Source organism: Pyxicephalus adspersus, chromosome 1 (genome assembly GCF_032062135.1).
Source record: "Pyxicephalus adspersus chromosome 1, UCB_Pads_2.0, whole genome shotgun sequence".
In the NCBI taxonomy this organism is placed as follows: domain Eukaryota; kingdom Metazoa; phylum Chordata; class Amphibia; order Anura; family Pyxicephalidae; genus Pyxicephalus; species Pyxicephalus adspersus.
In genome coordinates, this window is record NC_092858.1 from 63,288,144 (window position 1) to 63,313,294 (window position 25,151).

The following is a 25,151-nucleotide window of genomic DNA, read 5'->3' on the forward strand; positions in this document are numbered from 1 at the left end:
AGTTTTTGGTAAATGCTGGAGCATTGAACCACCTAATAGTTTTCAATCTCTTGAGGCTCTAGTAGCGAGATCTCTGCGCTTTTGTTGCCAGATCTGAAACACCTTCTACAGCCATTATTAGGAGGTCCCATTTTCCCTCTTTAATTTAATATATATCATACAGGATAAACCCAGAACACCTGCATTGTACTGGGAGCATCAAGGTGAGGAAACAGAATCAAGGTTAAAGAAAGGATGAATTCTTGAGTTCCTGAGTGATAAAACAGAGGGGAAAAAAAGAAAAAAGAAAGCTAGAAAGTTAACCCATACACCCATTATTATTTCAGTATGTGGTATATTTAAATGAACCTTCTTTTAGATCTATGAAAACATTGTTTTTTTGCATTTTAAATAAAACCCCATTTAGATACTTGGTTTCCATATTTTTTCTAGGATGCTAAAAATCCTTACTAGTTCAGTTCTGAATAATAAATTCTCCTGCCAATTCTTACAGTGAAACCAAGCTTTAGATTTCACAGCCTGTGTGGTGTACTACTAATGAGGAAGAAAAATACATTTACAATACATCAGTTTCAGAGGCAATGAAAAAAGGCCATCAGTTTACAGTTAATCAGGTAACTGCAGGTCATCATCCAAAAGACTCAGAACACATTAGGGTTTGTTAGCTTTTCTGGGCAGAATTTATTCTTCAAGCTAAAGCACACAGAAATTCTGTTTAATCAGGCAAACAAATATCATGCTACATTTGCATCTTTATATTGCACTGTAAATCATGCATATGGAGTACTCATGCATATGGAAAAAATGTACTTATGTACATGTCCACTCAGCATTTGTAAAAGGAGCTCAACTTGGGCCATGGCCAGATCTGTGGTCCACCCTTTGCAACCCCTATATAATGGACATTGTCTTTGTTTTATCTGGCTCTGGTTACAAATGATGTCACACTGAACACCATATTTTCTGTACCAAAGGTCCTGAACGTATTTTGTCGGTAGTCTGTCCAGGGCCAAAAATTTTGATAACAGCCTGTATTGCCCTAGCAGTCAACTAACAACCCTTAAAGGCCAGTACACATGTCTGATACGTTATGGAGGGCTTTTGTGAATGACATAACCCAAAGAATATACAACACTTTACAAAACGAAGCCCTATTAGCAATAGAACCTGCAGTTAGGTTAATTGGCTTCCCACCAAAAAATTGACCTTAGACTGCATTAATGACAGGTAGGGACATTAGATTGTGGGCCCTCTCAAGGGACAGTTAGTGTCACAACTATGGAATTTGTACAGCGCTGTGTAATGATGGTGCTATATAAATACTGTGTATTATTAATATTATAATAATAATATTAATATTAGATGATTATCTTCTCAAAACATAGGTTACCACATTGACCATTTACTCTTCTTCCTAGTCTCTTGATCTTTACATGTATTCACCCTGTTCCTAATACCAGTTTATATATATATATATATATATATATATATATATATATATATATATATATATATATATATATATATATTGTTATGTTTTACCCCCCTGAATCAAGTGGAGTCCCTGTACCCAGACAAGATGGGCTTATAAATATTATATAGTGCTACTTTATACTCCCTTCCATTAACAGTAATCAGATATATTTAGAGCATTTTTTTGAGAGTTGGGAAAAAAGTGTAATTGAGTTTTTAACCCTTTTTAACTATTTATAAGCAATCATGAACACCAATGTAATATTGTTGTATTTGTCTTCCAGAAGCAACCAGGAACACTTTAAACCTAAGTGTCTTGATTTAATGAGCACAGATTTCACAGGCCGCAGCTGTCTTTGTACAGCACAGTCCATTGCCATCCTTGCCGATAGCAAAGGAAGAGAGTGACAAAGACACAAGTACCTTCCCAGGCCAGAGCCCAGTATGCAGGCATTTTCTCAAGAAGATCAAATAGTCCTGGAAGTAATAAATTGTCTCTGTTCGGCTGCACTCATGGCAGAAGGAGGTGATTTCTTTATTTAAGTACATGTGATATTCGAATGCCTTTGTGATTGGGGAGTAACAACAGAGATTAATCCATTAGTAACAAGAATCTAATGTTTTATATGGTTCATGCTTATAGACCTGGGTAGCCCTAATCAAATGTAAACTCAAGTGTTTTGCATTTAGCTTTTGGAAAAATAAATACTTTACAATTGTTTTTCTCTCTATATGCCATGGACCATTTTAGGCTAAATATGACTTAAAAAAGTTCACTTCTGCAAAGCCCTGTCCTTCAACTTACAAGAGTGTCTTACAGTAGGTTAACTAGTAAGAATGTAAGATTTGTGTATACAGAAGCCTCTCTTCACAGAGAGAAGTTTTTCCAGAGACAATCCTAAAACTTTTCCAAATAAATGTGTAAACGCCATTAATCGTTCTTTTATGTAACCCAAGATGAAAGTTTGATTTAAAAGCCCTTTAAAAGCAAACCATGGAAGGCGAAGCACCTCACAGTTCAAGAGGCAACCTGATTAGAATAAAGAAATAAATAAATAACAAATTTAATTGCTTAAAATGTAGACTTTATAGTGGATCCCTTCAAGCCCAACTAAATTAGTGCTGAAATATTATTTTTATTGCCCAACTATGCACTAATTTGCTGTCTAAGTTGAACCTTTCAAGCTCCGCAGGGCATTCCGAGCAATATCGGCAGCACTAAATTACAATTTATATTTACTTTTATGTTCTTGGCCTTTCTAGAGTGAGACTGGAGGGCTTCTGTTAAAATGATGGGACTAACGATAAAAGGAGCAATTAACAGTAATTTGCAGAAGAGGAAAATGCAGAGGACAGTGAATGAAATGGACAACAACTGGAAGGCACAAAAGGTGTAAAGAGCTTCAAAAATGGTGAAAAGGTTTGTGCCATTTATTTTGATGACAAACTATAGGTGTGAGTCTGTGGAATACATACATTAACCCATATGCCACCATGGGAGACGTCCTCACTGGACAATTACTGTAATAAAGTTACTAAAATATGTTTATGGCTAAACAGGCTTTACCCAGATTAGTCTGAACTGATCATCTGACTTTTTTGGGCTAACAAAGGGTCATGGTATAGGGAAGACACACACACACACACACACACACAAGCTTGCTCTATTGGCACTAATTGCATGCAATGATATTAATGACCCAGTAATTGTGTTACAAGTGGCACTGAAGTGGAAAACATCATTTGGAGGCAGAGTTCATCTGTTGGTGGTGAGATTTCACCACTCACTGAGTTAATGCCATCTGACAGTTTGGAATATAACACTATGAATTAAAACACACTTCATTCTCATTGTATAATAGCCCCAATGGATTTGATGGCACATAATTTGACGGAGGATGGCCTAGTGGTAAACCCAATAAATGCCACAGCTGCCCTTCCAGTGAACCTAATTCATTGTAGGGGAGCTTATGAAACAATAGACAATCTAGAGCAATCTTCTAGATGCTTTGACTAATGAAAAATAACTTTACATCATTAAGTTTACATCAAAGTGCCTGTGAATGTGGATTACATATAAACACAAAATAGTCTGGCTTAGAAAAAAAAGAGGTCTATTAGATCAAGTAAAAATTAGGAACAGTGTTGCACTGGACTGATATGTTTGCAGATATATGATAGATATGTAGACTTTCCGTTACTGCACCCCCCCCCCCCTCCTTCCTTAAATAAATTAGGACGACGAATAAGCCCATCAAGGATATTATCTGTTTTATTTAATAAACCAATAAATGATTCCAAACTTGATAGAGTATCAGAATACCGGAGAAGGACATCAATACTCTCAAGAAGTCTCTATACAGCCTTCTAAATGAGTATTATCTGTTTTGATACTTCCTTGTCCAAAGTAGATGTTCCTGTCCTATCACTGAAATGTACATCAGCATTTTTGCAATGGATTGCACATTCAGACATCTGTCACAGCTGTTCACACCTTTATAACCCTCCCTTAATAATTTACATAGCAGCTGGACTAAGACAACGACTGATCACAGCATTTAACAAGAAGGTCATTGCAGAAAATATCTAGGTAAAAAACAATGAGAAGATTCATGTGCTTACTCATATATTCTGTTGTGCTACAAATAGTAAAAAGGTTCTACATTTCACTTTCATATCTTCATTATCAACATTACAAATGTTCCTGGTGGATTTCCACTTGAGCTATCAATAGCTGTAAATTATATGGCTTTTTTTTTTTTGAGGGAGCGCCAACAAGAATAGGTACAATTGTGTACGTTGTAAGAGCTGCTTTTTCTCAGCAGCGATCATTTTCACCTGTGACTAGCTGCAGAAGCATCCATTCTTGTTTTCACTTAAGGCATTGTTTTGTAGACCTGGAACTTTAAAACGCAGGCTTTGAGAACTGGCCTAAAATGCTACAAAACAGAAGAGCTTACCAGAAGAATAAAAAGTAGTGATGAAAATAATAGCCATTTGCTAGGGTAGAAATTTTCTTTTTTCCTTTTCAGTATCCAATGATAAATTTTTGAAATCCCATTGCAAGGAAAAAAAATGCCATCCTGTCCCCAGCATGTAAGGGCTCTTTGAAGCCACCTAAACAGGACCATGAAGTCCATTTTCCTAGGAAGGAATGGGTTATAGAGGTTTCCAGTTATTTTAGTTCAACCCTTGTTTGAAGACTTTTTGAAAACAGTGCGATTTTAGTTTTAATAAGACTCTGAAAAGGCTTATACAATTAATCTCTCTGGTAATCTTGTATGGCTAAAACGTATCCAAGCCGACTGCATTCCACGTTAGGTCAATTCATGCGACTGGATAGGGAATTAGATTGTTTGCACTGAGGCAAGAGGGCAATTAATTAAGAGAGTTAGATGAAAACTCAAAGGGAATAAAGAAAGACTGGACAGAACATTTAGGAAAACCTCCTTATTTGAGTGTGTGCATGTCAGAATAAATGATCATCTCAGTGTAAGCTGAACTAATGAGGTCTGCATGCAAGCTGGAGGTTTTCAGTCGAATGTTTCCCGAGGCACTCCTTTACCCACTTCACAGGTCATAAAAGATGTTAGGAAGCCGAAAAATGATTATATTTCATGATAGTCTGGGCAGTACTTTTTTTAAAAAAAGGAGCAACTGGGCTTTGAGGTCTGAGGTAATGAAAGTGTGTCTCTTGCTCCATAAGCTTTGATCAGCTCTCGGACTGCAAACCCATTTAATGCAGCTAAAAAGCTCGGAACATAATGTATATTTCATAGTATTACATGCTATTCACTTCTACTCCATTTCCAGCTTCTGGGGGAAAGTATGTCACCCCCACCTACTTTTCCAGGCCTATATATCATAACCAGTAGCTTTTATATTTTGATCCTGCATTTAGACCCCAAGGTTAATCTCTTTTCAATATGAAAACACTGACTTTTAAAAAAAGGTGGATTAAGCTGATATATACTGTTATATTGTCCGCCACAGATCAGGTATCCAATAGACATTAAAAGACATTGAAATAGTAAAACATACATTTTACTCAATACAAGGCATCCTTTCATAAAGTAGAAGTGGCATGTGTTATAAATAAAATGAGGCATACTTACATATAATGTAGTAGTCCTTGTTCTTCTGGAATTCTAGTCCCCAGAGATTCGGACTGAACTCCTGAAACTTGATGGTAAACTTCACATCTTGGTCTGGCTTAGCACAGTTCAGCAATGGTGTTTTGTCTTTTATAGTGCAGCTATCTGCTTGTTCTTTATCCACCAAGTAGACCTTATAATACTCATATTGGGCAGCAGATTTGGAGTCCACTTTCGGGCAAATTATATCCAGTTTATCTCCTATTTGTGGATACAGTATCATCCCTTGACCAGGAAGGAATCTAAATTAAAAAAAAAAAGAAAAGAAATTGTTAAATGACAGAAACAATTAATTAGTATAAAATTTGTTACATAATTAAATAATTATGAAGACTAGACAAGAGTCCTGGTTTGCATAGGGCAATGTCAAATGGGCGAGACTATATTCCAAAATGTGCTTGGGTGTTACAGGGCCAAGGTAAAGGTCAGGTAGATCAGGAATTGCTAAAGGGTTTACCTCCGAATGGTTCAGGATCAAATTAATGGTTACAAAAATGCAACCACTAGTAAATTGAATTCAACTAATTATAATTACAATTTTATGCATGTGCCCTTCTCCCGAGTTTTAGTTTATTTAATATAAGCCAATCTAAATGTATCTGAATTAAAATACCTGTAAAGTAAACTTTAAAAAAAGAGACAGGCAGGTTTGACTTTGCTATGAGACAGAAACTAAATGTTCAAGTTTAAATAGTTTCATATTTACAAGCTAGCAAAAGTTTTATTAAAGATCAAGAGTCATTCATTCAACATTCGTCACCTTCACAGCTCGGTTTATAAGCAGGCTGAGAATGAGTTCATGTATCTATTTCAAAACTGTAAAATCATCTCCTTAACGCACGGATTGCCATTATCAGCAAAATCGCATATGACTCAAGAGCACTGCAAGGGAAGCAGGCGTCTTGCAGAGCATTCGATACTGACCAAGAATATACTCAGAACTAGTAGACTGGAAAGGAAAGACTGCCATAACCTGTTTTGGTATGTTAAAACCAACGTAAATAAAACAACAAATCATAAAAGAAAATGAAATATTAACCAGAGATTTTTTTTTTAATAAACTTCATTTGATAAGCAGTTCTCTTCTAAATGCCATACAATTTTGACATTTTACAACAAGCAGGCCTTGGCTACACAAATGAAGCTGTAGGCCTCAGCATTGTTCACAAGTATAGCTTATCCCCGACATACGTATATTGCTTGCGGCAGAATGCCTGTGGGAAATAGAAACAAGAGCTTTCTAATCAACATCCTTTGCGGAGCAGAAACATTAAACATTGCACTTAAAAATCCCTACTCATTTGTACGCAGCTAAGCCTGCGGGCTCATTAAAATATTAAAGACTGAGAACAAAGTCCTTAGCCAGAAATCCCTTCCTAGTAAGACTCCAGAAGGCCACCAGGTAAGTTTATTAATTGCTAAATCAATTCTCATGTCAGCAAACTGACACTGGATTTGGCCTAGCAGCTGAATGCCAGGCTCTAGCCTATTTGATCTTCTAACTTTATAGTTACTGCTTTTGTTGGTTAACATTATGGGTAATCAAAGCCAAGGAAGAGCCTTGCTTATTTCCCTGCAGCTATTATCTGTAATCATACAGCTAGCATATCACTTATCTCGGTGCCGGAGTAATACGATGCTGCCGCCTTTTCACTCTGGGGTTACACAGATATCATGAAATGCTTCCTTGCTGGAATGTACAATAGCACCTGTTCTTACCCACCGCCACATACGTAGATACACGCTTTATCCATATGGGGGAATTTTTATTTTAATGGGAAGGCATTAGAATAAGAAATTAGAAAGGTTAAGGAGATATAAATGTTTAAAAAAAAAGTAGCAGCAAATGTTCATATGGATTTGCCCACAAATCTGCTACTTTACTGTATAATTTGCTTACATATATGCGGTTACATATCTCTAGCATAGCCATACAAAATGATCTACTACTGTGTTTATTAATGGAAAAACTGGGGAAACACAAGTAGTTTATGCAAACACTGGAAACACATTCACACTTAACCCACCATTCCGGCACTACAAGACCATAACAACTCATGTCCTTCCCCCAAAATGTAGGCAACATGTATATTAAATAGATATTAAAGCATAGGAGTCCCAAAGGAGAGAGATGTGATGTAAACAATCTAATCAATGATTGTTAATATTCTAAAGATCTTGTGTCTATACAAAATTTTATATATCTGTGCAAATGCATATTTGGGCATTATGTCAGCAAACTTTGCTTGCTGTTTTACAGTGCTACACAATACGTATGCTTTACTGCCCCTTGTTACAGGGGGAGTCTGAGAGGAAGAGGGGGGATTCTTCTGATTCACCGAATACAATGGGCTCCCTATGTGAATGATATCACAGTTACTATTTAACATGGGAAATACATCGGTTGCACTAAAATACACAAAGCCCTCTAGTGGATCACCTATTGTAATAAAAAAGGATGATAGTGCAAACACAAGTCTGCTGTGGATACAGTCTACTTTAACCCCCTTTAACTGCTCCTCCCATTACGGGGATCCCCTTCTTTAGCATTTCCAAAATCACGTTCTAGTGTTTCACTGCGTTGCATGGATGGAATGTATTCAGCAAGAAAACGAGGGTGCGGCAAGAAGCAAGACACTCCTGTCTGGTGACAAATGTGCAGGGAGCTGATTTATAATTGTTTATAAACCAAAACAATAGAATCATTAGATGAATAAACTCTGCAATAGGAAAATAAACTATAGCAATGCATTAAAAAAGGTAAACTGGCTGACACTATTCCTTCTGTGCCACAAAAACTGCACACACAAAACAATAGATCCGTCTTTCTAGAAACATTATCATAAATGTTCCTATTTGGATAGTGTTTACATAGAACTAAAATAGAGCATTGCATTTGTCATGATGACAGCTTGCTTTATGAACCATGTCAGCAATTCAATTAATTCTAAAAACTTTCTTCAACTTTTCTTTAAAGTATTCTCCCTCCAGCTTTGAAGACTTGAGGAAAAATGATTATCCTTTTTTACTAATTGCCAATATAAATAAAACCCTTAAGATACACTGCCGGAAGTGCTGATTGGCGGTTCAACTGACCCATACTGACCGGTCCCCCATAGTGAGGTATTCACATCTACATCATCTTTATCTGAGAGGACCCCACCACTGGAAACCAATTGCCACCTAGGTAAAAATTGGGAGAAAATGGGAGAAGAAAATCTATAGTGCAGCACATTACCACAGGTTTGGGCAAATAAAAGGGGCTTTTAGATTAGGGGTATTACTTGGGGGGGGGGGCACAATGCTCAGAGCTTTAATTCATCATTCGTTTTACATACTTTAGATTTTGTTATTACATTACAAGGGTTTAGGTAGGTCACTAGCTTTTACTTTTTACTGCCTGCATAATTTGCTAAACCTAAGCACACAGTTACATATTTTTATATATATATATATATATATGACTTTAGGGCAAATACCTGAATAATGACTCAAACTATTTCTTTACTGACAACGTACTGTATTTTCCCTTTATGTGTCAAAAAAATAATAATTGGTGGGAGAAAATCTTTAAATATGTGTACCATCAGGCAGTTTATGGAAGATATCTGACAATGATCAAGAAAGCAGAAAATAAGGAGGAAGAAAAGGAACCAGTCCAGCGAGTCTTTCTATGGCATGTCCCAGCACATGATGGTGTAAAGTTAAATGCAGTACAAGTGAATGCCTTCTTATTTACTAAATAGGCATTTATTCTGACATAGCTAGAGGGGGCTGTTCTTACCCTTAGTGACCTCATGTTCTACTTAACAAAGCATCTTGAAAGATAGGTATAGCTTTACTCAATTCCTAATCAATTTCCCACCTTTTACTCACAATTGCTGTGGAAGTAACAATAATATTACATTTCACAGTACAAGCCTGAACATTTGAAATGTCAATCAGGCTTCCTTTTGATGTAGGGTTGTTTTTTTCAGCTGTGCTTTACTAGTCACATACCGGCCTATCTTTTAAGAGTGGAGAGTTTGAAAATACATTGGAATACCATTACTAGAAGCAAACACGACACTAAATAGAATACAGATTACAATATTTTAAAAGTGTCCATAATCAGCAACTACTATAACTTTGTGTTTAAACTTCATTCCATCGAATGGGGTAAAGAGGACCTATGGCAACCCAAATACACAGAAAAGCTGTAGAAAACAGCACAAGCCATGCATTTTTTAATCAGAATAGGCCTGATTTATAAAAGCTCCCCAGGACTGCAGAAGACAGACTATCTTGGGTGATCGAACAAATCTAGGAAAGAATTCTTAAAATAATTTCCTATTATTTGGCATATTTCAGGACCAGATCCATTACAGGTTTGCTGTTCTTCTCCAATCTTGGGATAGTTTTATTAAAACAGGCCCAATGTACCCATCCAGATCCACTTGGAACTTAATGACAGGTATCCTCATGGGGAAAGGTTGGCCCTGCCATCTTTTTCCCCGCAGTGTATTGTTGTTTAGGACACCTATTGACATGCATGGTCAGTTACATTTGCATATTACTATACATATACACTTTTGGAAGTTGTGGGCATTTCATGAGGGCTATGGGCAGTGTTAGAGGAACAGGAGAAACAGGTTTGAGTTTCTTGTTTTTAACAGTCAACAGTCTGATACAGCTTTTGTTCACATTAGCTTCTGGTGACACCAGTAATAGGGTGACTATAGACAGATGGCCCACCAAAAAACAGCAAAGATTACATGTAAACCACTATGAACAATAGCAATGAATCAAATTTCAGCTTTGTCAAAACTGCTTGGTTCCTGCCATGTTTAAGGGTAAACCTTTTTTAGAACAACAGTGCAACTTCATTGCCTAACAGAATATTTCTGATTGTCATTGGTAACTACTTTTTACCATTGTTTTACTGCAAAATAAAGTGTGTCACATCTGTGTATTGCTTGTATTCTCTTTTATACTTTATAGGCTAATTGACTGATTAGTGACCTTATGTGTGGAAGTGTCCTAAATTATTTGGTTATCAATAGCAAACAATGACATTCTCCCTTTTTTCCATGCTGCAAATGAAAGGAACTCTCTCATCAACTGTTATGGGCTGTGTAGACATTGATTGACAACACAATCCAACACATCTTTGGCAGCCATTTGGCGTTTAGTAAGGAAAACATATCACCGACCATCAATGGCTGTCCCAAAACCTTCTGAAAGACTTCCTGTAGTTTTCAAAGCCCATCTTGCACCTGTTTAACAACTGGCTGTGTATGCACATCATAAATCATTACATCGGTCTGAAGGACTGTACAGACAAAGTCATCTGGCTTCACCATAATCTAACAAGCTAATCATTCCTTCATTTGATACTTTGCCGTGCCCTATCAATTTAATCTGCAGGTAAGGTACACCTGTACAGTCAGGTTCCCGGCAGCAATGCTCCAAACCACAGACTGCGACAGAGGGTGGGTCAGTCTTGCTATGTGAAGGCGAGGCATTAGACAAACAATGAGGAAGCCTGTAAAATATTTCAAGGCAACTAAAAGTTTTGAGTGATGTCATTTTTTTCCTGATCTAAAAATGCAAATGACATATTTGGATTACTCAAGTGAATAAAGGAATATTTATCTGCCGTTTACTGCTTCTGACAGATTATACGACAGTCAATCACAAATGTATATAAGATGCACAATTAGTAAATTGGATGCTGACAAGTACAAGACTTTTCACCCTTTGCTACAGGCGTGTTTTTCATTACATTTAACCAGTGAGTCTTCTGATGTCTGTAAGAGTCTCTTCCATATAAAACCTGTTTCATTGCTGCCTGATTAAAGACATCATATTGGATATTGTTTGGGACAATAGAACTGTTTGAAGCTAATGAAAATTTTATGAAATTAGAATGGTGGTATAATGGTGGCAGCACAAAATGGCATAATTGATTGCTTTGAGCCCAGTTTTCAGCCTATCAGAAGTCATGCTTTACAGCTCTGACTATACAAACCTAAATATGATTGGCTGTTATACTGTACTTTGCACATGTTAATGATTTTAGCTGAAAAAGGACCGTTTGACTTGTAGGATGAAAAAAAAATGGTGTATATATCAATATTTCAATATACTGCAGTTAAACCCTAAAAGACTGCAATCTACAAATCAACTGTTTGAAGATAAGATAACTAAACTGGCGGTAAAATGTTAAAGCTGGCAGCATCCTGCATAGTGCCAAGACTTTACATGATTTAGGCTTTTCTTAAAGACGCTCCATGTTACATGAAACATCTGCTTTTCTATATTGAAGTTTTGTAGTACTACAGTCCCAAGTTTCTTTTGCACCATAACCCTAAATGATCTGATTTTCAGATGACTGTTGTCTTAAAGACAAGAACAGTTACTATTGTTCATGCTTCCATGGCCTGGCCTATTTTACTTTTCCCCCCCACTTATAGGTTTATGGAAACAATGTGGTTTTACAATAAAAGTATATATGAAAGATTTCTGTTCAATCCTGTTGCTGCTGATGGGCGAGTTCCAGGCTTGCTTGATGTCTCTAGGGCAGAAGGTGTTAGTACATACTTTAGAATCCATAAAATGTGGAATTTTAAATAAACCCGTAGTTAGGTTAAGCCATGATTGGCTTTAGGTTGTCCACAGACATGCATGTGTTTTCCTAAACATTATTGACTGATAGGGTAACAATCTTGTGTATGGTAAAAACCTAAGACATATTATTTGCAGAATTTCAATATGGTGCTATTCATTATGCTATATAAATAATGCAGGCTAATTTGTTAAAAACATAAATACATACAGAATGTCTCATCCAAATAGAAGCCTAGGTCAGTAGAGTCTTTAAAAAAAGACTTTGTGTTTGTTATCAGGGGTTATAATGGCTCTCTGCAATTTTTATTAAATGAAGGTACTTGTTTCAATTTTTGTAATCTCCACATTTTTCTCCCAGTGAAGATGGAGTAAATTCAAGTCTAAAAATCGGAAATAGCTATGATTCTATAATAGCCATCTAGCTTTATTTTGTATCTGCTATTATCCTCTGAACAAGCCTGCATTGTTAGACTGCAGCCTTTATGGGCCAGAGAAAGAGGATGACCTCTGCAAAGCCCCAGGATCAGAAACAAAATGAATCTCCTCTGGAATATGTATTGCTATGCCATGCAATCTTCTCCCAGCAAGCCAACATTTTCCATCTTGGAACATAATAAAAACAAAAGATGGAATTTGCAGGCAAAACATGAAAAGGTGTGTTAAAACATTCATATTTTGACAGACAACTATATAGTATTTTATTAAAGGGAAAGAGTCAGCTACCAGACACACCACTGCTACCAGTGTATAGCAACATATGAATTCCATCTAGTACACACAGCTGCTGGCCCCATTGTCCATTCATAAAACCTCTATACCATATGTAAACATTCAGAGGGTCTGGACGCCACTTAGAAGCGGAGATACTATTCAAATGTAACAAAAAAATGCATCTGTAAATATGAAACTCCATTAAAACTCCCGATATTTGATCAATACAAGTTTCCCTTAGGTTGTGTAATTCAGTCCAGTAGAACGACAATGCATTTCAAATGAATAGCAAGAACCGAAAGGGAATGTATGTAGTCAGTGAGAGCATGTTTTGTTATTCATGGCAAGTTATCTTTGCCATAATTTCTATAAAACTTTTTTGATGTGACTTAATGTTTTACAAATTTGTACATTTTTGTTTCTGTATGACATAGAGATTTGTAGATTGGTTAGTAGAAGAAATTCTCAGCCTTATCATGTAATTGCTCATCTTTTAAAAGATATAGGGAACATTTTATCTTTAGCAAATCAGACAAGACATGGAATTGCATTGTGAGAAGTAGCAGTAAAACACCACAATTGTGTGGAACTGCAAAAGGAAGTGGCCAAAATAATTCAGGTGTAAATAGTTGCCCTCTTCCCCCTATGTCCATTACATAAAGTAAGATACAACACAGGATGCAGAAAAAGGTCACTATTGGGGATATACAGTGATTTATTACCTCTTATGACTCCTCAGACTGTAATGCTAGTTCCCCAATAACTCCCCAATTTAGGTCACTGAGCACATCCATCGAAAAACACCAAGGTTTTCAGAGCAGCAGTAGGCCAGACCATGCACGCCATTCGTGAAATGCTGACAGTTGGCTGAACTCAAATCGAAAGTAAAATGACATTTAATTGTGACTAACCCAAAGTCCAGTCCAGCATACTCCTACTGCTATTACATATTCAGCCTCCAAATCTTTAAGAATCTACATTGGCTGAACTTTGTATGCCAAGAATAGGCTCTCTCTTTTTTCATTCTTACTTAGTGTCACTTTCAATAAAATGTAGTTTTTGTGATATGTACGCTTACAGTGCTTCTCTATTCCCTTGAATTTTCCAATACTGCTCTCCAGCAGGTCTGCAAGATTTGTTTGAATATACGTCTCCTTCATAATATCCCCTTCAGACTGCGGTGCGAGTTGTCTGGCCCACTGTTCTGTGTCTGACATCATTTAGGCCTAAATATATGTAGTTTGTTGATACTTCTACAAATTAAAAGGCTTTTTTTTTTTTTTTTTTTTTAAGCAAAAGAGCACATATTCATGACACAGATTGAAAAACACATTGCTCCGCAGCCTGGGAAAGCTAGCAAGGGAACCTAATATTTATACCATGCCCTAAATCAGCTGCTTTGTAATTAACAGCCATAACCCACAATGAAATACTGGGTGTTGGCCGTCACAGCTGCCAAAAACAGGAGAAAAATGTCTTGCACTTTGAAATCGATTGTGAAAATGTTCAGGAAGGAGAACTGATGCTTATCACATATACAATAATGTGAATATTATCTAAAGATTGCTATTCCAGTGTATTCTAAGGCACTGATAAGGAACAAGAATACATATGGGCTGGTAATTAACGGAGTCAATGTGTGACTCACACTGTCCTAACAGGCAACTCTGTACACGTCTACCTTTTGCTACATGACAGATGTTACCATACAGTTAGAAAAAAGTCACATCAGAGAAAAAACAGGCATTCACAATAGCCGAGCAAATGTTTCCCTTTTGCTGTACAATTTGCTTTCCACAGTCATCAATGTGAATAATTATTATAAGTGATCTCAGTTATAGGAAATCCCTTTTCTAATCCCTTTGGAGAAATCCTACCCAGTTCCTGGGCTTTGTGATCTCCAAAAAACTGGAAATGTTGATTCAATCTGGAAAACCACTTTCCTGTTGCTGTAAACCAAGTCACATATATGTAGGTACAATAGGGAAGACTTTTTTTCCACCAAACTGAAATCTGGAAATATTCTATTAAAAAATGTTCATTCTCATGTCTATGGATATCATTTTAAATCATGTTAACAGAATATAGGGGTTGAGAACTATGAGGAAGTGGGCAAAGGAGGTTTAAACGGTATTGACATGAATGGCAAGTTCTTTTGAGACCACGGAGAACTCCAAAACAGACCAATATGTAGAGAATAAAGCTGTTACAAGTAGGGATCCAACAGGTAAATAGAGCCACTGGGGACACAGGAAAGTGAGGGTGATTTGAACGAGCAAAGTGAAAGGTTCTCTTTAAGGATTTAATTTATCTAAGTGAGCTGCAACCTTAGCTTCCAAAGCTTTTGCTATAAGATATGACTAAAGACCTGCTTCTTTTTCTGGTTAAAGAATAAAGAAGCTTTCCCAATAACTAGAAAATGTTCTAGCTTTTGCAGTACGGCTTGCTATGTGCTCTAATCAAAATGCACATCCATTAATAAAAGCCTCATTAGTTTTATCAGCTTCTAATTTACTTTATAGGCTGATTGCCATGATGCATTTGGTCTTCACACTGTTATAATGTTGAGTCCACTTTTTATAAACTGCCAGAGCTTGTGGATTGCACATAGCTGTAAATGAATGTAGACAAGTGAATAGCATTGTAACAGCATACTTCGTAATTTCTGTAGAGAAGACATAAATAGGATTACCAGGCAGCTAATGGCTGAAATGCAATTCACCTTCCCTCGGACAGCATTTGTGTTAGGCTAGGTTGACGCATTTATGTGGGGTACGTAACGAAGTTTGTGATGTGGCACAGGCCAGATGTGGAAAAGAAAATAGTCAGGAGTTGAAGGAAATGAGAGTGTGCTGCTCAACATCAGCTAAAGTACTGTAACCTTCCTTTTGTATAAATAAGCATGTAGGCCAGCACCATTCACTTTACTGCTTTTGTTGTTTGAATGCCATGCATATGCACTATTCTCTATCTGAAAGGCTGGAGAAGGCAATAAGGGTGTTAAGCACGCATGTGAATGTTCCTTCCTCCATAAACCATGAATAGCCCCTGCTGAACTCCAATGCAATGCATCTTGGACTTGTAAACACTTATAAATGAACCTTTCTCTATCCTAAACCTATAAAAGTATGGAACAGACTAACAATGAACAGAAGGTGACATGTTTGGTCTTATTTACTCATCACATTTCTTTGGACCACACATGGTCAAGACTGGAATCTGCCTTTTTGGGAGATCTAAAATGCAAAATTTTAGTATTTTTTTTATAAAGCTGAAAAAAAACTCAGCTTACCTATATCAACATTAATATCCTCATTAAAGACATTTCTCATTTTTTTTCTTGTTCAAATATTGCTAACTGCATCTCTCAACCCAACATAATCCCATATACTTTAGGACTAAGGTAGTATATTTTTTCCCATTTTGTGACACTGAACTTTTCTTTTTGCTTTTATCAACACATCTTATATATATTTTATATGGAGATACTGAACAGAAAAAAAGTTCTTACATTTTTCATGCCTATTTTTTAGCAATCCCTTTTGATCTGTGATAATTCTGCTAATCTGAGAATAAAACCAAATATAAGGCCGTCTCACCCAATAACTAACTATGAACAAAAGCAAAACATGATTTCATTGATTTAACTATATACAGATTTAAAAACAATGTTATAAAAATATTTTTAAAAAGTTGCTTAATGACTGAATAGGAAAATTTAGCTTCCAGGAATTTTTTTTTTATTTTATATCTAAAAAGTAAACAAACTATACTTTTACCACATACAACCAGTCTGTACTCAACCGATACCCAGCCTGTGCGTTGGTACATTCAATGGAAAAGAGCATGAAAATAGATATTCAGAGAGCAAATAACTTTAGACAGATAACTAATCTGGATTCTACTTTTCTTTCTCATAGGTGACTTTTTTAATTCTTCGCTGTCACCATAACTGACGGCATTTAAAATGAAATGTTAAGGTATCTGCTCTTGAATTTCAAGCAACAAAGAAAGATGTAAAATCCTGGAAAGTTATCCAAGCTGCCCTGCCAAGAAACATGATTTAATGAAATCATCTGAGACACACTTAATCAAAAAAGTGTGTTTAGGATTATTTGTGCAGACAGAACAGTTACTGTGCTAGCTTCTGTGTTTTCTCCCTGTCTGTGCTATTCTTCCACCGTAAAGAATTTGGTTCTAACAGCACACAAGCGTTCGGGCTATAAAACAAATACCCTCCTATCCTGCACCTGTACTACCATATCTCAGCATGGAGTTTAAAGCTCTTCTCAGTGTCATTCTTCTGAGTGTCTTGTGTCTGTAGTGACAAAGTGCAGGGGAAAAAAACAAAAGCAAAAAGTCTTTTCTTTCTGGTTTTTACAGGGCTGTTTCACGAGAGCAAAAGTCAGGAAATCATCTTTCGTTTTACTGCCTTACTGCATAACAAAAGCAATGGCTTTAAACAAAGCCTTGCCTGATGCATTTAATGTGACATTCTGCACTGCTCTTAAACCAGTGAATCCCCCACCACCCCCACCCTGTATTTTATTTCAGCAGCTAGATCTACTGTAATATACAGAATGCTTGCCATAGTATGAAGCTAATTTTGATAAATATCTTTAAAATGTAATTCTCATGATTTCTTCTTCATTTATACTTATTATTTTATCTCGTGTCTTATCCTAAGCTCTGATGTTGAGTTAGCCAGGATACAACATGCACAGATTTACAGTACAGGCCATTAGCATTGAACTGCTACTTTGTTGTAGTTTGTAGCACAATACTACAAAATCACTCTACTCCATCCAACAAAATAAATTATTATATTTATATAGAAGCAACATATTATGCAGGGCTGTACAATAAACAAATACATACAGTTGTCTGCTATTTCTAAGGCCTACTTGCAGCACAATCCCTCTAATGGTTCTATAATAACTGCTGTATGACAGTACAAAATAACTACCTTCCTATTGAACGCAGAAATAAAGAGAGGTACAAACATGTACAAAGTGTTCTTGTAGTAGTCTACATCAACTGAAATTAAATCTTTTTTTCCCATAATAACAGCTTTGATTAGCAGTAAGGTACTCGTTGGATAATGTAATATGGATTCACTGGGCAGATCTGGTATTGGAGATTTACTAAAGGAGGCTTTTTAAATTTACCATCACATTACTGGGAACTACAAGTGAATGCAAGTTTGGCCTATTTACCCACATTCACTCTGCTAGGTGAATACCCTTTCTCCCTTAGTAAATCACCCTCAGCCCACACTGAACTTGACCAGAAAAGTGAACTGGCTGCTTCATGTTAGCAACATTGCTTAATAAATACACAGCCATCATCATCTCGTCACTTTATACAATGAAACTGATTGGTTGCTGGGGGTTTACCATGAGTACAAGTAGCAGCTTGGCACTAGAAATGGCTCTCACCCCAGCCCGAAGCAGACAAGCCGTTTTTCCATACTGTGTAATCCTTGCCTCCACATTGTGTGAGGAATTCACACAATACACAACAGCCCCAAGCAAGGCCTTTAGTTCCAGCAAGCCATTCAGATACGTGTCACTTCTAACATCAAGCTAATCTATGTGTTGCTATGGTTGCACCCTATTATCCCCCTTTACATTTTTTTTTAGCAATTGCATGAATTTGAGGAAAGCAGAAAAATGGTGGTTTTATTGCCATACAATCAGATTACTGCCATTAGTTTCTCTAGGCCTTTTTTCCACACTTCAATCAAAAGGGATCAGTTTCTTTAGACATTGCCCTTGATTTAAATCACCTCTGTATAGATCTAGCGTGAATTGTAAGCCCCTTATTAACTATGACCATGGGTTGATTTGCTTAAAAATAAAAGCAAATTGTGTCAGCTTTGTTTTTAAACCGAACGGTACAAAATGGATTACTAAAGAAATCAGAAGATTTCACACAGCTAGTGTGGTACTGAATTTAAAATAAGAATTAAACAAGTCAAACAGGAAAGATGTGTGAATGGTTTACATTTTTCTTTATGAGACAAGGCCCAAATTGCTCACGTCTTTTGTCTTGCCGGACTCTAAGGAAACAATGAAGCCACAGGAGCTTATCCAAGCTTCTTTTCCTTCTTATGGTGACCATTTGCTTTCCTTATACCACGGGGGTGGAAAAAAAATACATATAAAGAGTTGAAATCTGGATGCGGGCCAATGAATCTGCATATCTGAATCAAAATATTTTAAACACTTCAACACACCCATTTTAATCACCTGAATGCCACACAAAGAATGAGCTCATACAAAGTCTATTAAAATGTATGATAGGTGACCTGAAAAACAGGTTTACCATATGTCAGCCATGGAAGGAAAAGATTAGGCCTACATGAACGCTTTAATCACTGGCTTTTATGAAGGCAACTTTCTTCAAGTACAAGGCATCTGCAGACTACCTCAGAAAGTAACAGTATCGTTGCGTGGTGAAAAAAGTGCCCAACGCATATTTTACCACAAGAAATTTGTCATTTTAAAGCCTGAACTAGCAGTGTGTTGACATTTTGGAGCCTTCGAAACTTCAGTTCTGTGATAATAAAAAATGACAAAATAGGTTCAAAATGGCCGCCGAAACATCGAAGGGAGACTCTTGAGGAAAGTCTTGCTATAATGAGCTAAAAATATACCTGACTAAAATAATATACTCTTATCTCTGGCATATTTGCATATCATTAAGGGCACAAGCATAGTAAAGTAGGTTACAGGACAACTGATATCTCGTAACTGAAACAAAAAACGGAACAGTGTCATTAAACTTCTGTTAAATAAACAGAAGCTCGACCTACTTTACAGCATTTCTCTGGGTGGAATTGCCTTTAAACTATAGATCTTTACTAGCAAAGTGACAGTTTTTCACTTCTTATTTGCCGAGCAATCATGACGTAATTTGTGCTCAAACTGGGAAGCCAAGGCAGTTTATAAGCCTGTAATCAAAGCTCGCAATAAAACGCAGACCATCAAGCGGATACACTTAAACAGCAGCTGAGTTGCAATTGCCCTTTGAGCTCTCTGAAAAGTGTGGCCTATTAGAAATGATACAAATAAACAGCTTCTAACTAGATAATGTGATTAAATTATGTTTCTTAGAATTTGTAAAGGGTCACATTTTACAGAGCTGTGTCTTTTTTTTTCAAAGTAGGTTTCCAACTATATTTAATTATGTGACTGTATGACCTATTGTTTTCCCAGGCTGGAGAAATCCACATTACTTACTAATTTACCAATTAAAATGTAACAAGTTTATCTTCATTGTATTTCAGGCCTAATTACCTGCTGCAGGTCTGTATACTAGTAAAATATTAAAAAAAAAAAAGAAAGAAATTGCTAATGTAAGGTTGTAATAATCAAAGCATTAGCCATGTCTGTAAAATTATTCATATTGATGGTGTTTGGGTTAAAGCACAAGAATGGTAAAACGGCCTGTGTGTGTGCTTTGTATCAGCGGCAGATGCATGGAATAGCTAGCAGTTATTTGACGCTGAGGATCTGTAGGGGAAGATGGATGAGATGAAAGTAAAACCTTCAATAATTTGGTTTAGCTAACAGATCAACAAGTAAAACATGACTGGTGTTGAGTATACTGGTTACATCTCAGAAACTCTCCCTTATTCAATGCAACTGACCTACCCAAGAGAACACCACCATCATCATTAATAGAATATTTTTTTTCAATACACCAATCATACAAAACAGAGGCCAACTTACAAAAACATCTTTGAAATCTATCATTCCATTTGTTTTTGGTTATAAGAGATAGGTAAATAGGATGAAGTTTAGCTAAAAATAAATAAATTGCATTGTTCTCTACCTTGGCAGGCACAGATCTTAAGATAATTACGGATTTAAACAAAGTGCTTTACCTGAGGAGGTCTACAGATAAGAAGCCTGGAGATAATTACAACAGATAATGTAACAATTAAACCCCAACTGAACCAAACAGGAAAAAGATAAAAGGGAATCTATAAATCTAAGTCACATTTTTTTCTGGTTGGGCATGATGTGCTTTGCAGGTGTCAAAGCAATGTGAAAGGATAATGAAATAAAGGTGTTTGCATTAGTCCTGCAAAGGCCATCAACCAAAGTATGGGTGACTGAAGAGCAGAGGTAAGTGCTTAGTAAACTACTTTAAGCTGAGCTTATGTTTCTCCAGCTTGGGACTATAATTGTGAGGGTTAAAAGGGCCATCCCAAGGGAAAGGATTCCAAAATAAATTCTTGTCTACAGCAGTTTACCGGAGGCTGAGATATGGTTTCAGCGGGTGCTTTGTTCCAGGCCTGGCTCACTTGTCCCTTGGAAAAAAAGGGACCATTACCTCCACTTTATGATCCTGACAAAATGTGAGGAATGTGCATGTAAATGCAGCAACAATTCCACCCCTGGTGCTTTGGCCTTTTCTTTCTATTCTATAATAAAACCGACAAGATTAACCTAAATGCAAACTGAGGAGCAGAGTTCAAGGGGGTATTCACATGGCAGTGAATGTTCATTTGTTTACCTACAAAACTCGACTCGAGTATACAATGGGTGGCTGTCTAGTGTAAGTAGGCAAGTGAGAAAGCTTCTTTCAATAGACCGACCACATCACAGATATTAATATAGCTTAGCTCTCCTTGCTCCTAAAGTGATTGCACCGATAACATAAAAAATACACGAGAAGATTCAGAAAAATGCAAGACTCAATTATAATTCAAAAAATAAATCATCCACATGTAATCTGAACTTCTATGCCGCGTTTCTATTTTTATCTATTGTGCATCAGAATATTAGCCAAGTGTAAGTAACGTGAAGGCAGTACCCTGACATATGCACGAAATGTACATTATAATGGCACTACTGTGATTTTGTCTTATCGCACACAGAAGATTTGGCATCTAAAAGAGATGTTTTTTTAATATTAATATCACTAGTGACAGCCAACAAACTATGAAGAATGTATTTATATATCGTGCAGTTAATCAAGCACGGCCCTGTTTAGTCATGAGGATAATGCATCCCCATAATATTGCTTTCAAGGGCCAGAATAGGAAAGCAGAGAAGAGGCCCTCAATCTTCTAATTACATGGAACAGTGAGGATACATTTTTATAACTCAGAATGAAAGTTATTACCCTACTATATCCCCCATAGTCATATTTAATGTGCTTCTACAAAACCACATCTCATCTGAAAAGCAATGACATTCATATTTAATTGCTGGTCCCCAAAGTGGAAAATGACATTTATTATTAAATGATACTTTTAGCTAATGTCCAGCTAATGTAAAAATATGACTACACGTTTTAATTCCCATACTAGCCAAAAGCACCAGAGTACAAGCACGTACTACCTTCAGAGTTCATTTCCTCCAACGCCAGAACAAATACGTAGACTACGCTCTACTGTACAACTCCCCATAGATGCAAGATGGTTCTCACATAATCTGGTTAGATATAGACATAAATCAAATATTCCGAAATAGCCTGCAACCTCTATAGACAACCTCCTGGATAAGAATTTCAGATTAGAATGAACAGGTTGGAATTCCTAAGATAAGGCCAATACCAGAGCCATTAGTTGTGTATAACTAACAGCACTTTTGTTCTAAGGAACACAAACTGGGTGGTCAATATTTAAAGCATCACTTCAAATCTATAGGTCCTAACTTTCAGAAGAAATAGGCGCAATGATGCCAATTTGCCATGATTAATAAGTAAACCAACGTCAAACATCCAAAGATATAGAAACCTACCCACAAATAAACCTATGCACTGTGGATTAGTAGAAGGACTCATGTATAGCACTGACCGAACAATTTGCCTGATTTATCAGGTTCTTCATTAGAAACCATCAATATTATGCCTGATCAACCAACCAGAACAGCATTTGTAAAGCGGTTATTTTCCTGCACAGGTTCATGATGAGTGGCTGCTCTGCAGCAACACAGCGTGTTCTTATTTCAGGCAGCCCAATAAATGAGGCCCATTGTTAGAAGACAAGAAAATAACATGCTCGTGTGCATGAATCAGAAAGGTTGCCAAGCACTTTAGAATCTTCTGAATAGTAAAATGATTGTGAACATGATAGAAGAACTGATCAAAATGCTAAAAGTTGGGGCTGAAACAGCAAGATTAGGTTTCTGCAAGCAGCAGGACTGAGCAATGTGCATTGGAAGACTGACCTCTGTAGGCCTGATCTGATCACTGTTCCTGAAATGTAACATTACATCTAACAAGTCAACCCCAAGGATTTCACAGGACCAAAGATGATCTGCCAACTCAGGAACAATGATCATCATTGGGAAAAATTTAACAATAAACAGGCGGTATACTGGGAGATGTCACTACAGGTCTATTGATGTAACCATGTCAGATATTTTATTTTGGATACAAGTCCCCTGTACATCAAAGCTTACTATTATACACAGAGAAATAAGAAGGTGAAGCCCAGAGCTTCTACAATGGCAGAGTCAGATCCCTACTGTGTCCTGAACCTTTTAGCAGCAAAGGGAGTGCACAAAATGACTTTGAAGAGCACAGGGATGGGAAGATGGGGAGTGAAGTGCTCCTATAAGACACTTTTATATATCTGGAGTCAAGTAGGAGGTTGTAGAAGGCCAGACAGCTTCAGGGTTATGATGGTAATCAGTGGTATGGAAATGTAAAGATAGGAGCATAGTGATCTGCTGATGATCAATCAGGAGTACAGGTTAAAGGGAGATGATCAGTGCAGAATGTTAACCTTCTGCAAAGATTTCTATGAACCAAAGACTTCTATGGGAAATGATGAGCTTACATCCTATGATATAGAGATTTATTGATTTTTCATGCAAGAAATAAAAGATCTGTGGCAAGCAGTCTATTTACACCATGATAAGGAGATGAAGTTTATGCTGGATGAAGCAGGTAGGCAGCAGTCCCAGGTCAGCAGGCCATAGAGAGCTGCATTGTGTGTATGGAAGTCAGCCAGTGCCAGCAGTCACTTAGTGTCACCGGGTGTCCCCAGCAAGGAGCACATCCCTGGGGGACACGCACGATCTCATTGACCATGGAGGAGTGTAATGAATGCCACCCATGTATTGGTATCTGGGTCAATGACCCGCAATGTCGAGTGATGGACCCCAGGTGCAATGCGGCTCCTTTCCTCTACACCCTGTACAAAGATAGCTCAATGCCATGCCAAATCCGACTCCTCACCCCCTGCCATGGTTGCAAGACCACGGGACCATCCCATGGCTCGCCGGTCTATGCAGGCGCTACCCTCACACAGACAAGCTATAGAGAAATAATGAAGCTTCTACTTACTTGGGGTTAGAGGAATTCCAGTATATGGGGTCTAATACTAACGATCTGGAGATAGCAGTCCTGATCAACAGGATCCAAACTCCCAAGCTGTACTTCCACAACGAGTCCCTGCTGAGTGCCATGTTAGGGCCGATCCGGTGCCAATGTGCCCAGCTACGATCGCAGCAGCGAGTCCAACAATGACCGATGTGCTTTTTCAAGCCCTGGGTGCGATCAGTCCTCACTCCGGCCGATCAATACAACTCCAGCAATCAACTCCAAGGTGACAACTCCGGCTCGGACAGGCAGTATCCCCCTATAGCATAGCATAACCCCACATTCAGCAAAAGGGGATCCCTCATCAGCCCTTCAAATGATCTGGTCCGCTTTTTAATGATCCTCGGGAGCCAGCCCACAAAAGGGAGAAAGAATCCAGCAAGTCAATTCCAAGCAGGACGACAGAAAATCCCTGGGGTGTCCCGGTGTATGGAGCTGTGCTGTGTGCAGTGACTCGCAGAACTCTGTGCTGTGTGATCAGATCCTCCAAACTAACTGCGGCCAGCACACGGCTCTATGCCTATAAACCAGCCCATCCTCCCAGGACCGCCCCGCTCATTGGCTGCCCAGCGACCGCCCCTCTCCTATTGGCTGAGGTGTCCGTCACTCATCAGTGCTAAGGCTGAGTATTGTGTGTGACAGGTACAGACCTCCCATACAATGTCACAGCGACTCCTCAGCATTAATATTCATGACGTGACCCGGTGACATGCACTACTTTTACTAGACATACCCTGACCCTCCGAATACACAAGCCTGGCTTGTTTCCTTAACTCACTCCATATACATTCATTACTGGGGGGCTCAACCAATGGACCTTATTAACCCTTCACTGTGTGCTGCCCCCATCCCCAGGCT

At 37.6% G+C, this 25,151-nt stretch overlaps 1 protein-coding gene across 1 annotated transcript in view; it reads right to left on the reverse strand.

Moving 5' to 3' along the window:
* EFNB2 (ephrin B2) overlaps window positions 1–24,784 on the reverse strand; it is a 36,396-nt gene extending 11,612 nt beyond the window's left edge. Inside the window, exons 1-2 of the mRNA XM_072411840.1 lie at window positions 24,258–24,784; window positions 5,589–5,869 (exon numbers count right to left, since the gene is read on the reverse strand). Of these exons, the coding sequence (XP_072267941.1) occupies window positions 5,589–5,869; window positions 24,258–24,379 (403 nt within the window). The 5' untranslated portion in view covers window positions 24,380–24,784. The remainder of the gene's footprint in view (window positions 1–5,588; window positions 5,870–24,257) is intronic.
* Between the last annotated feature and the right edge of the window lie 367 nt (window positions 24,785–25,151).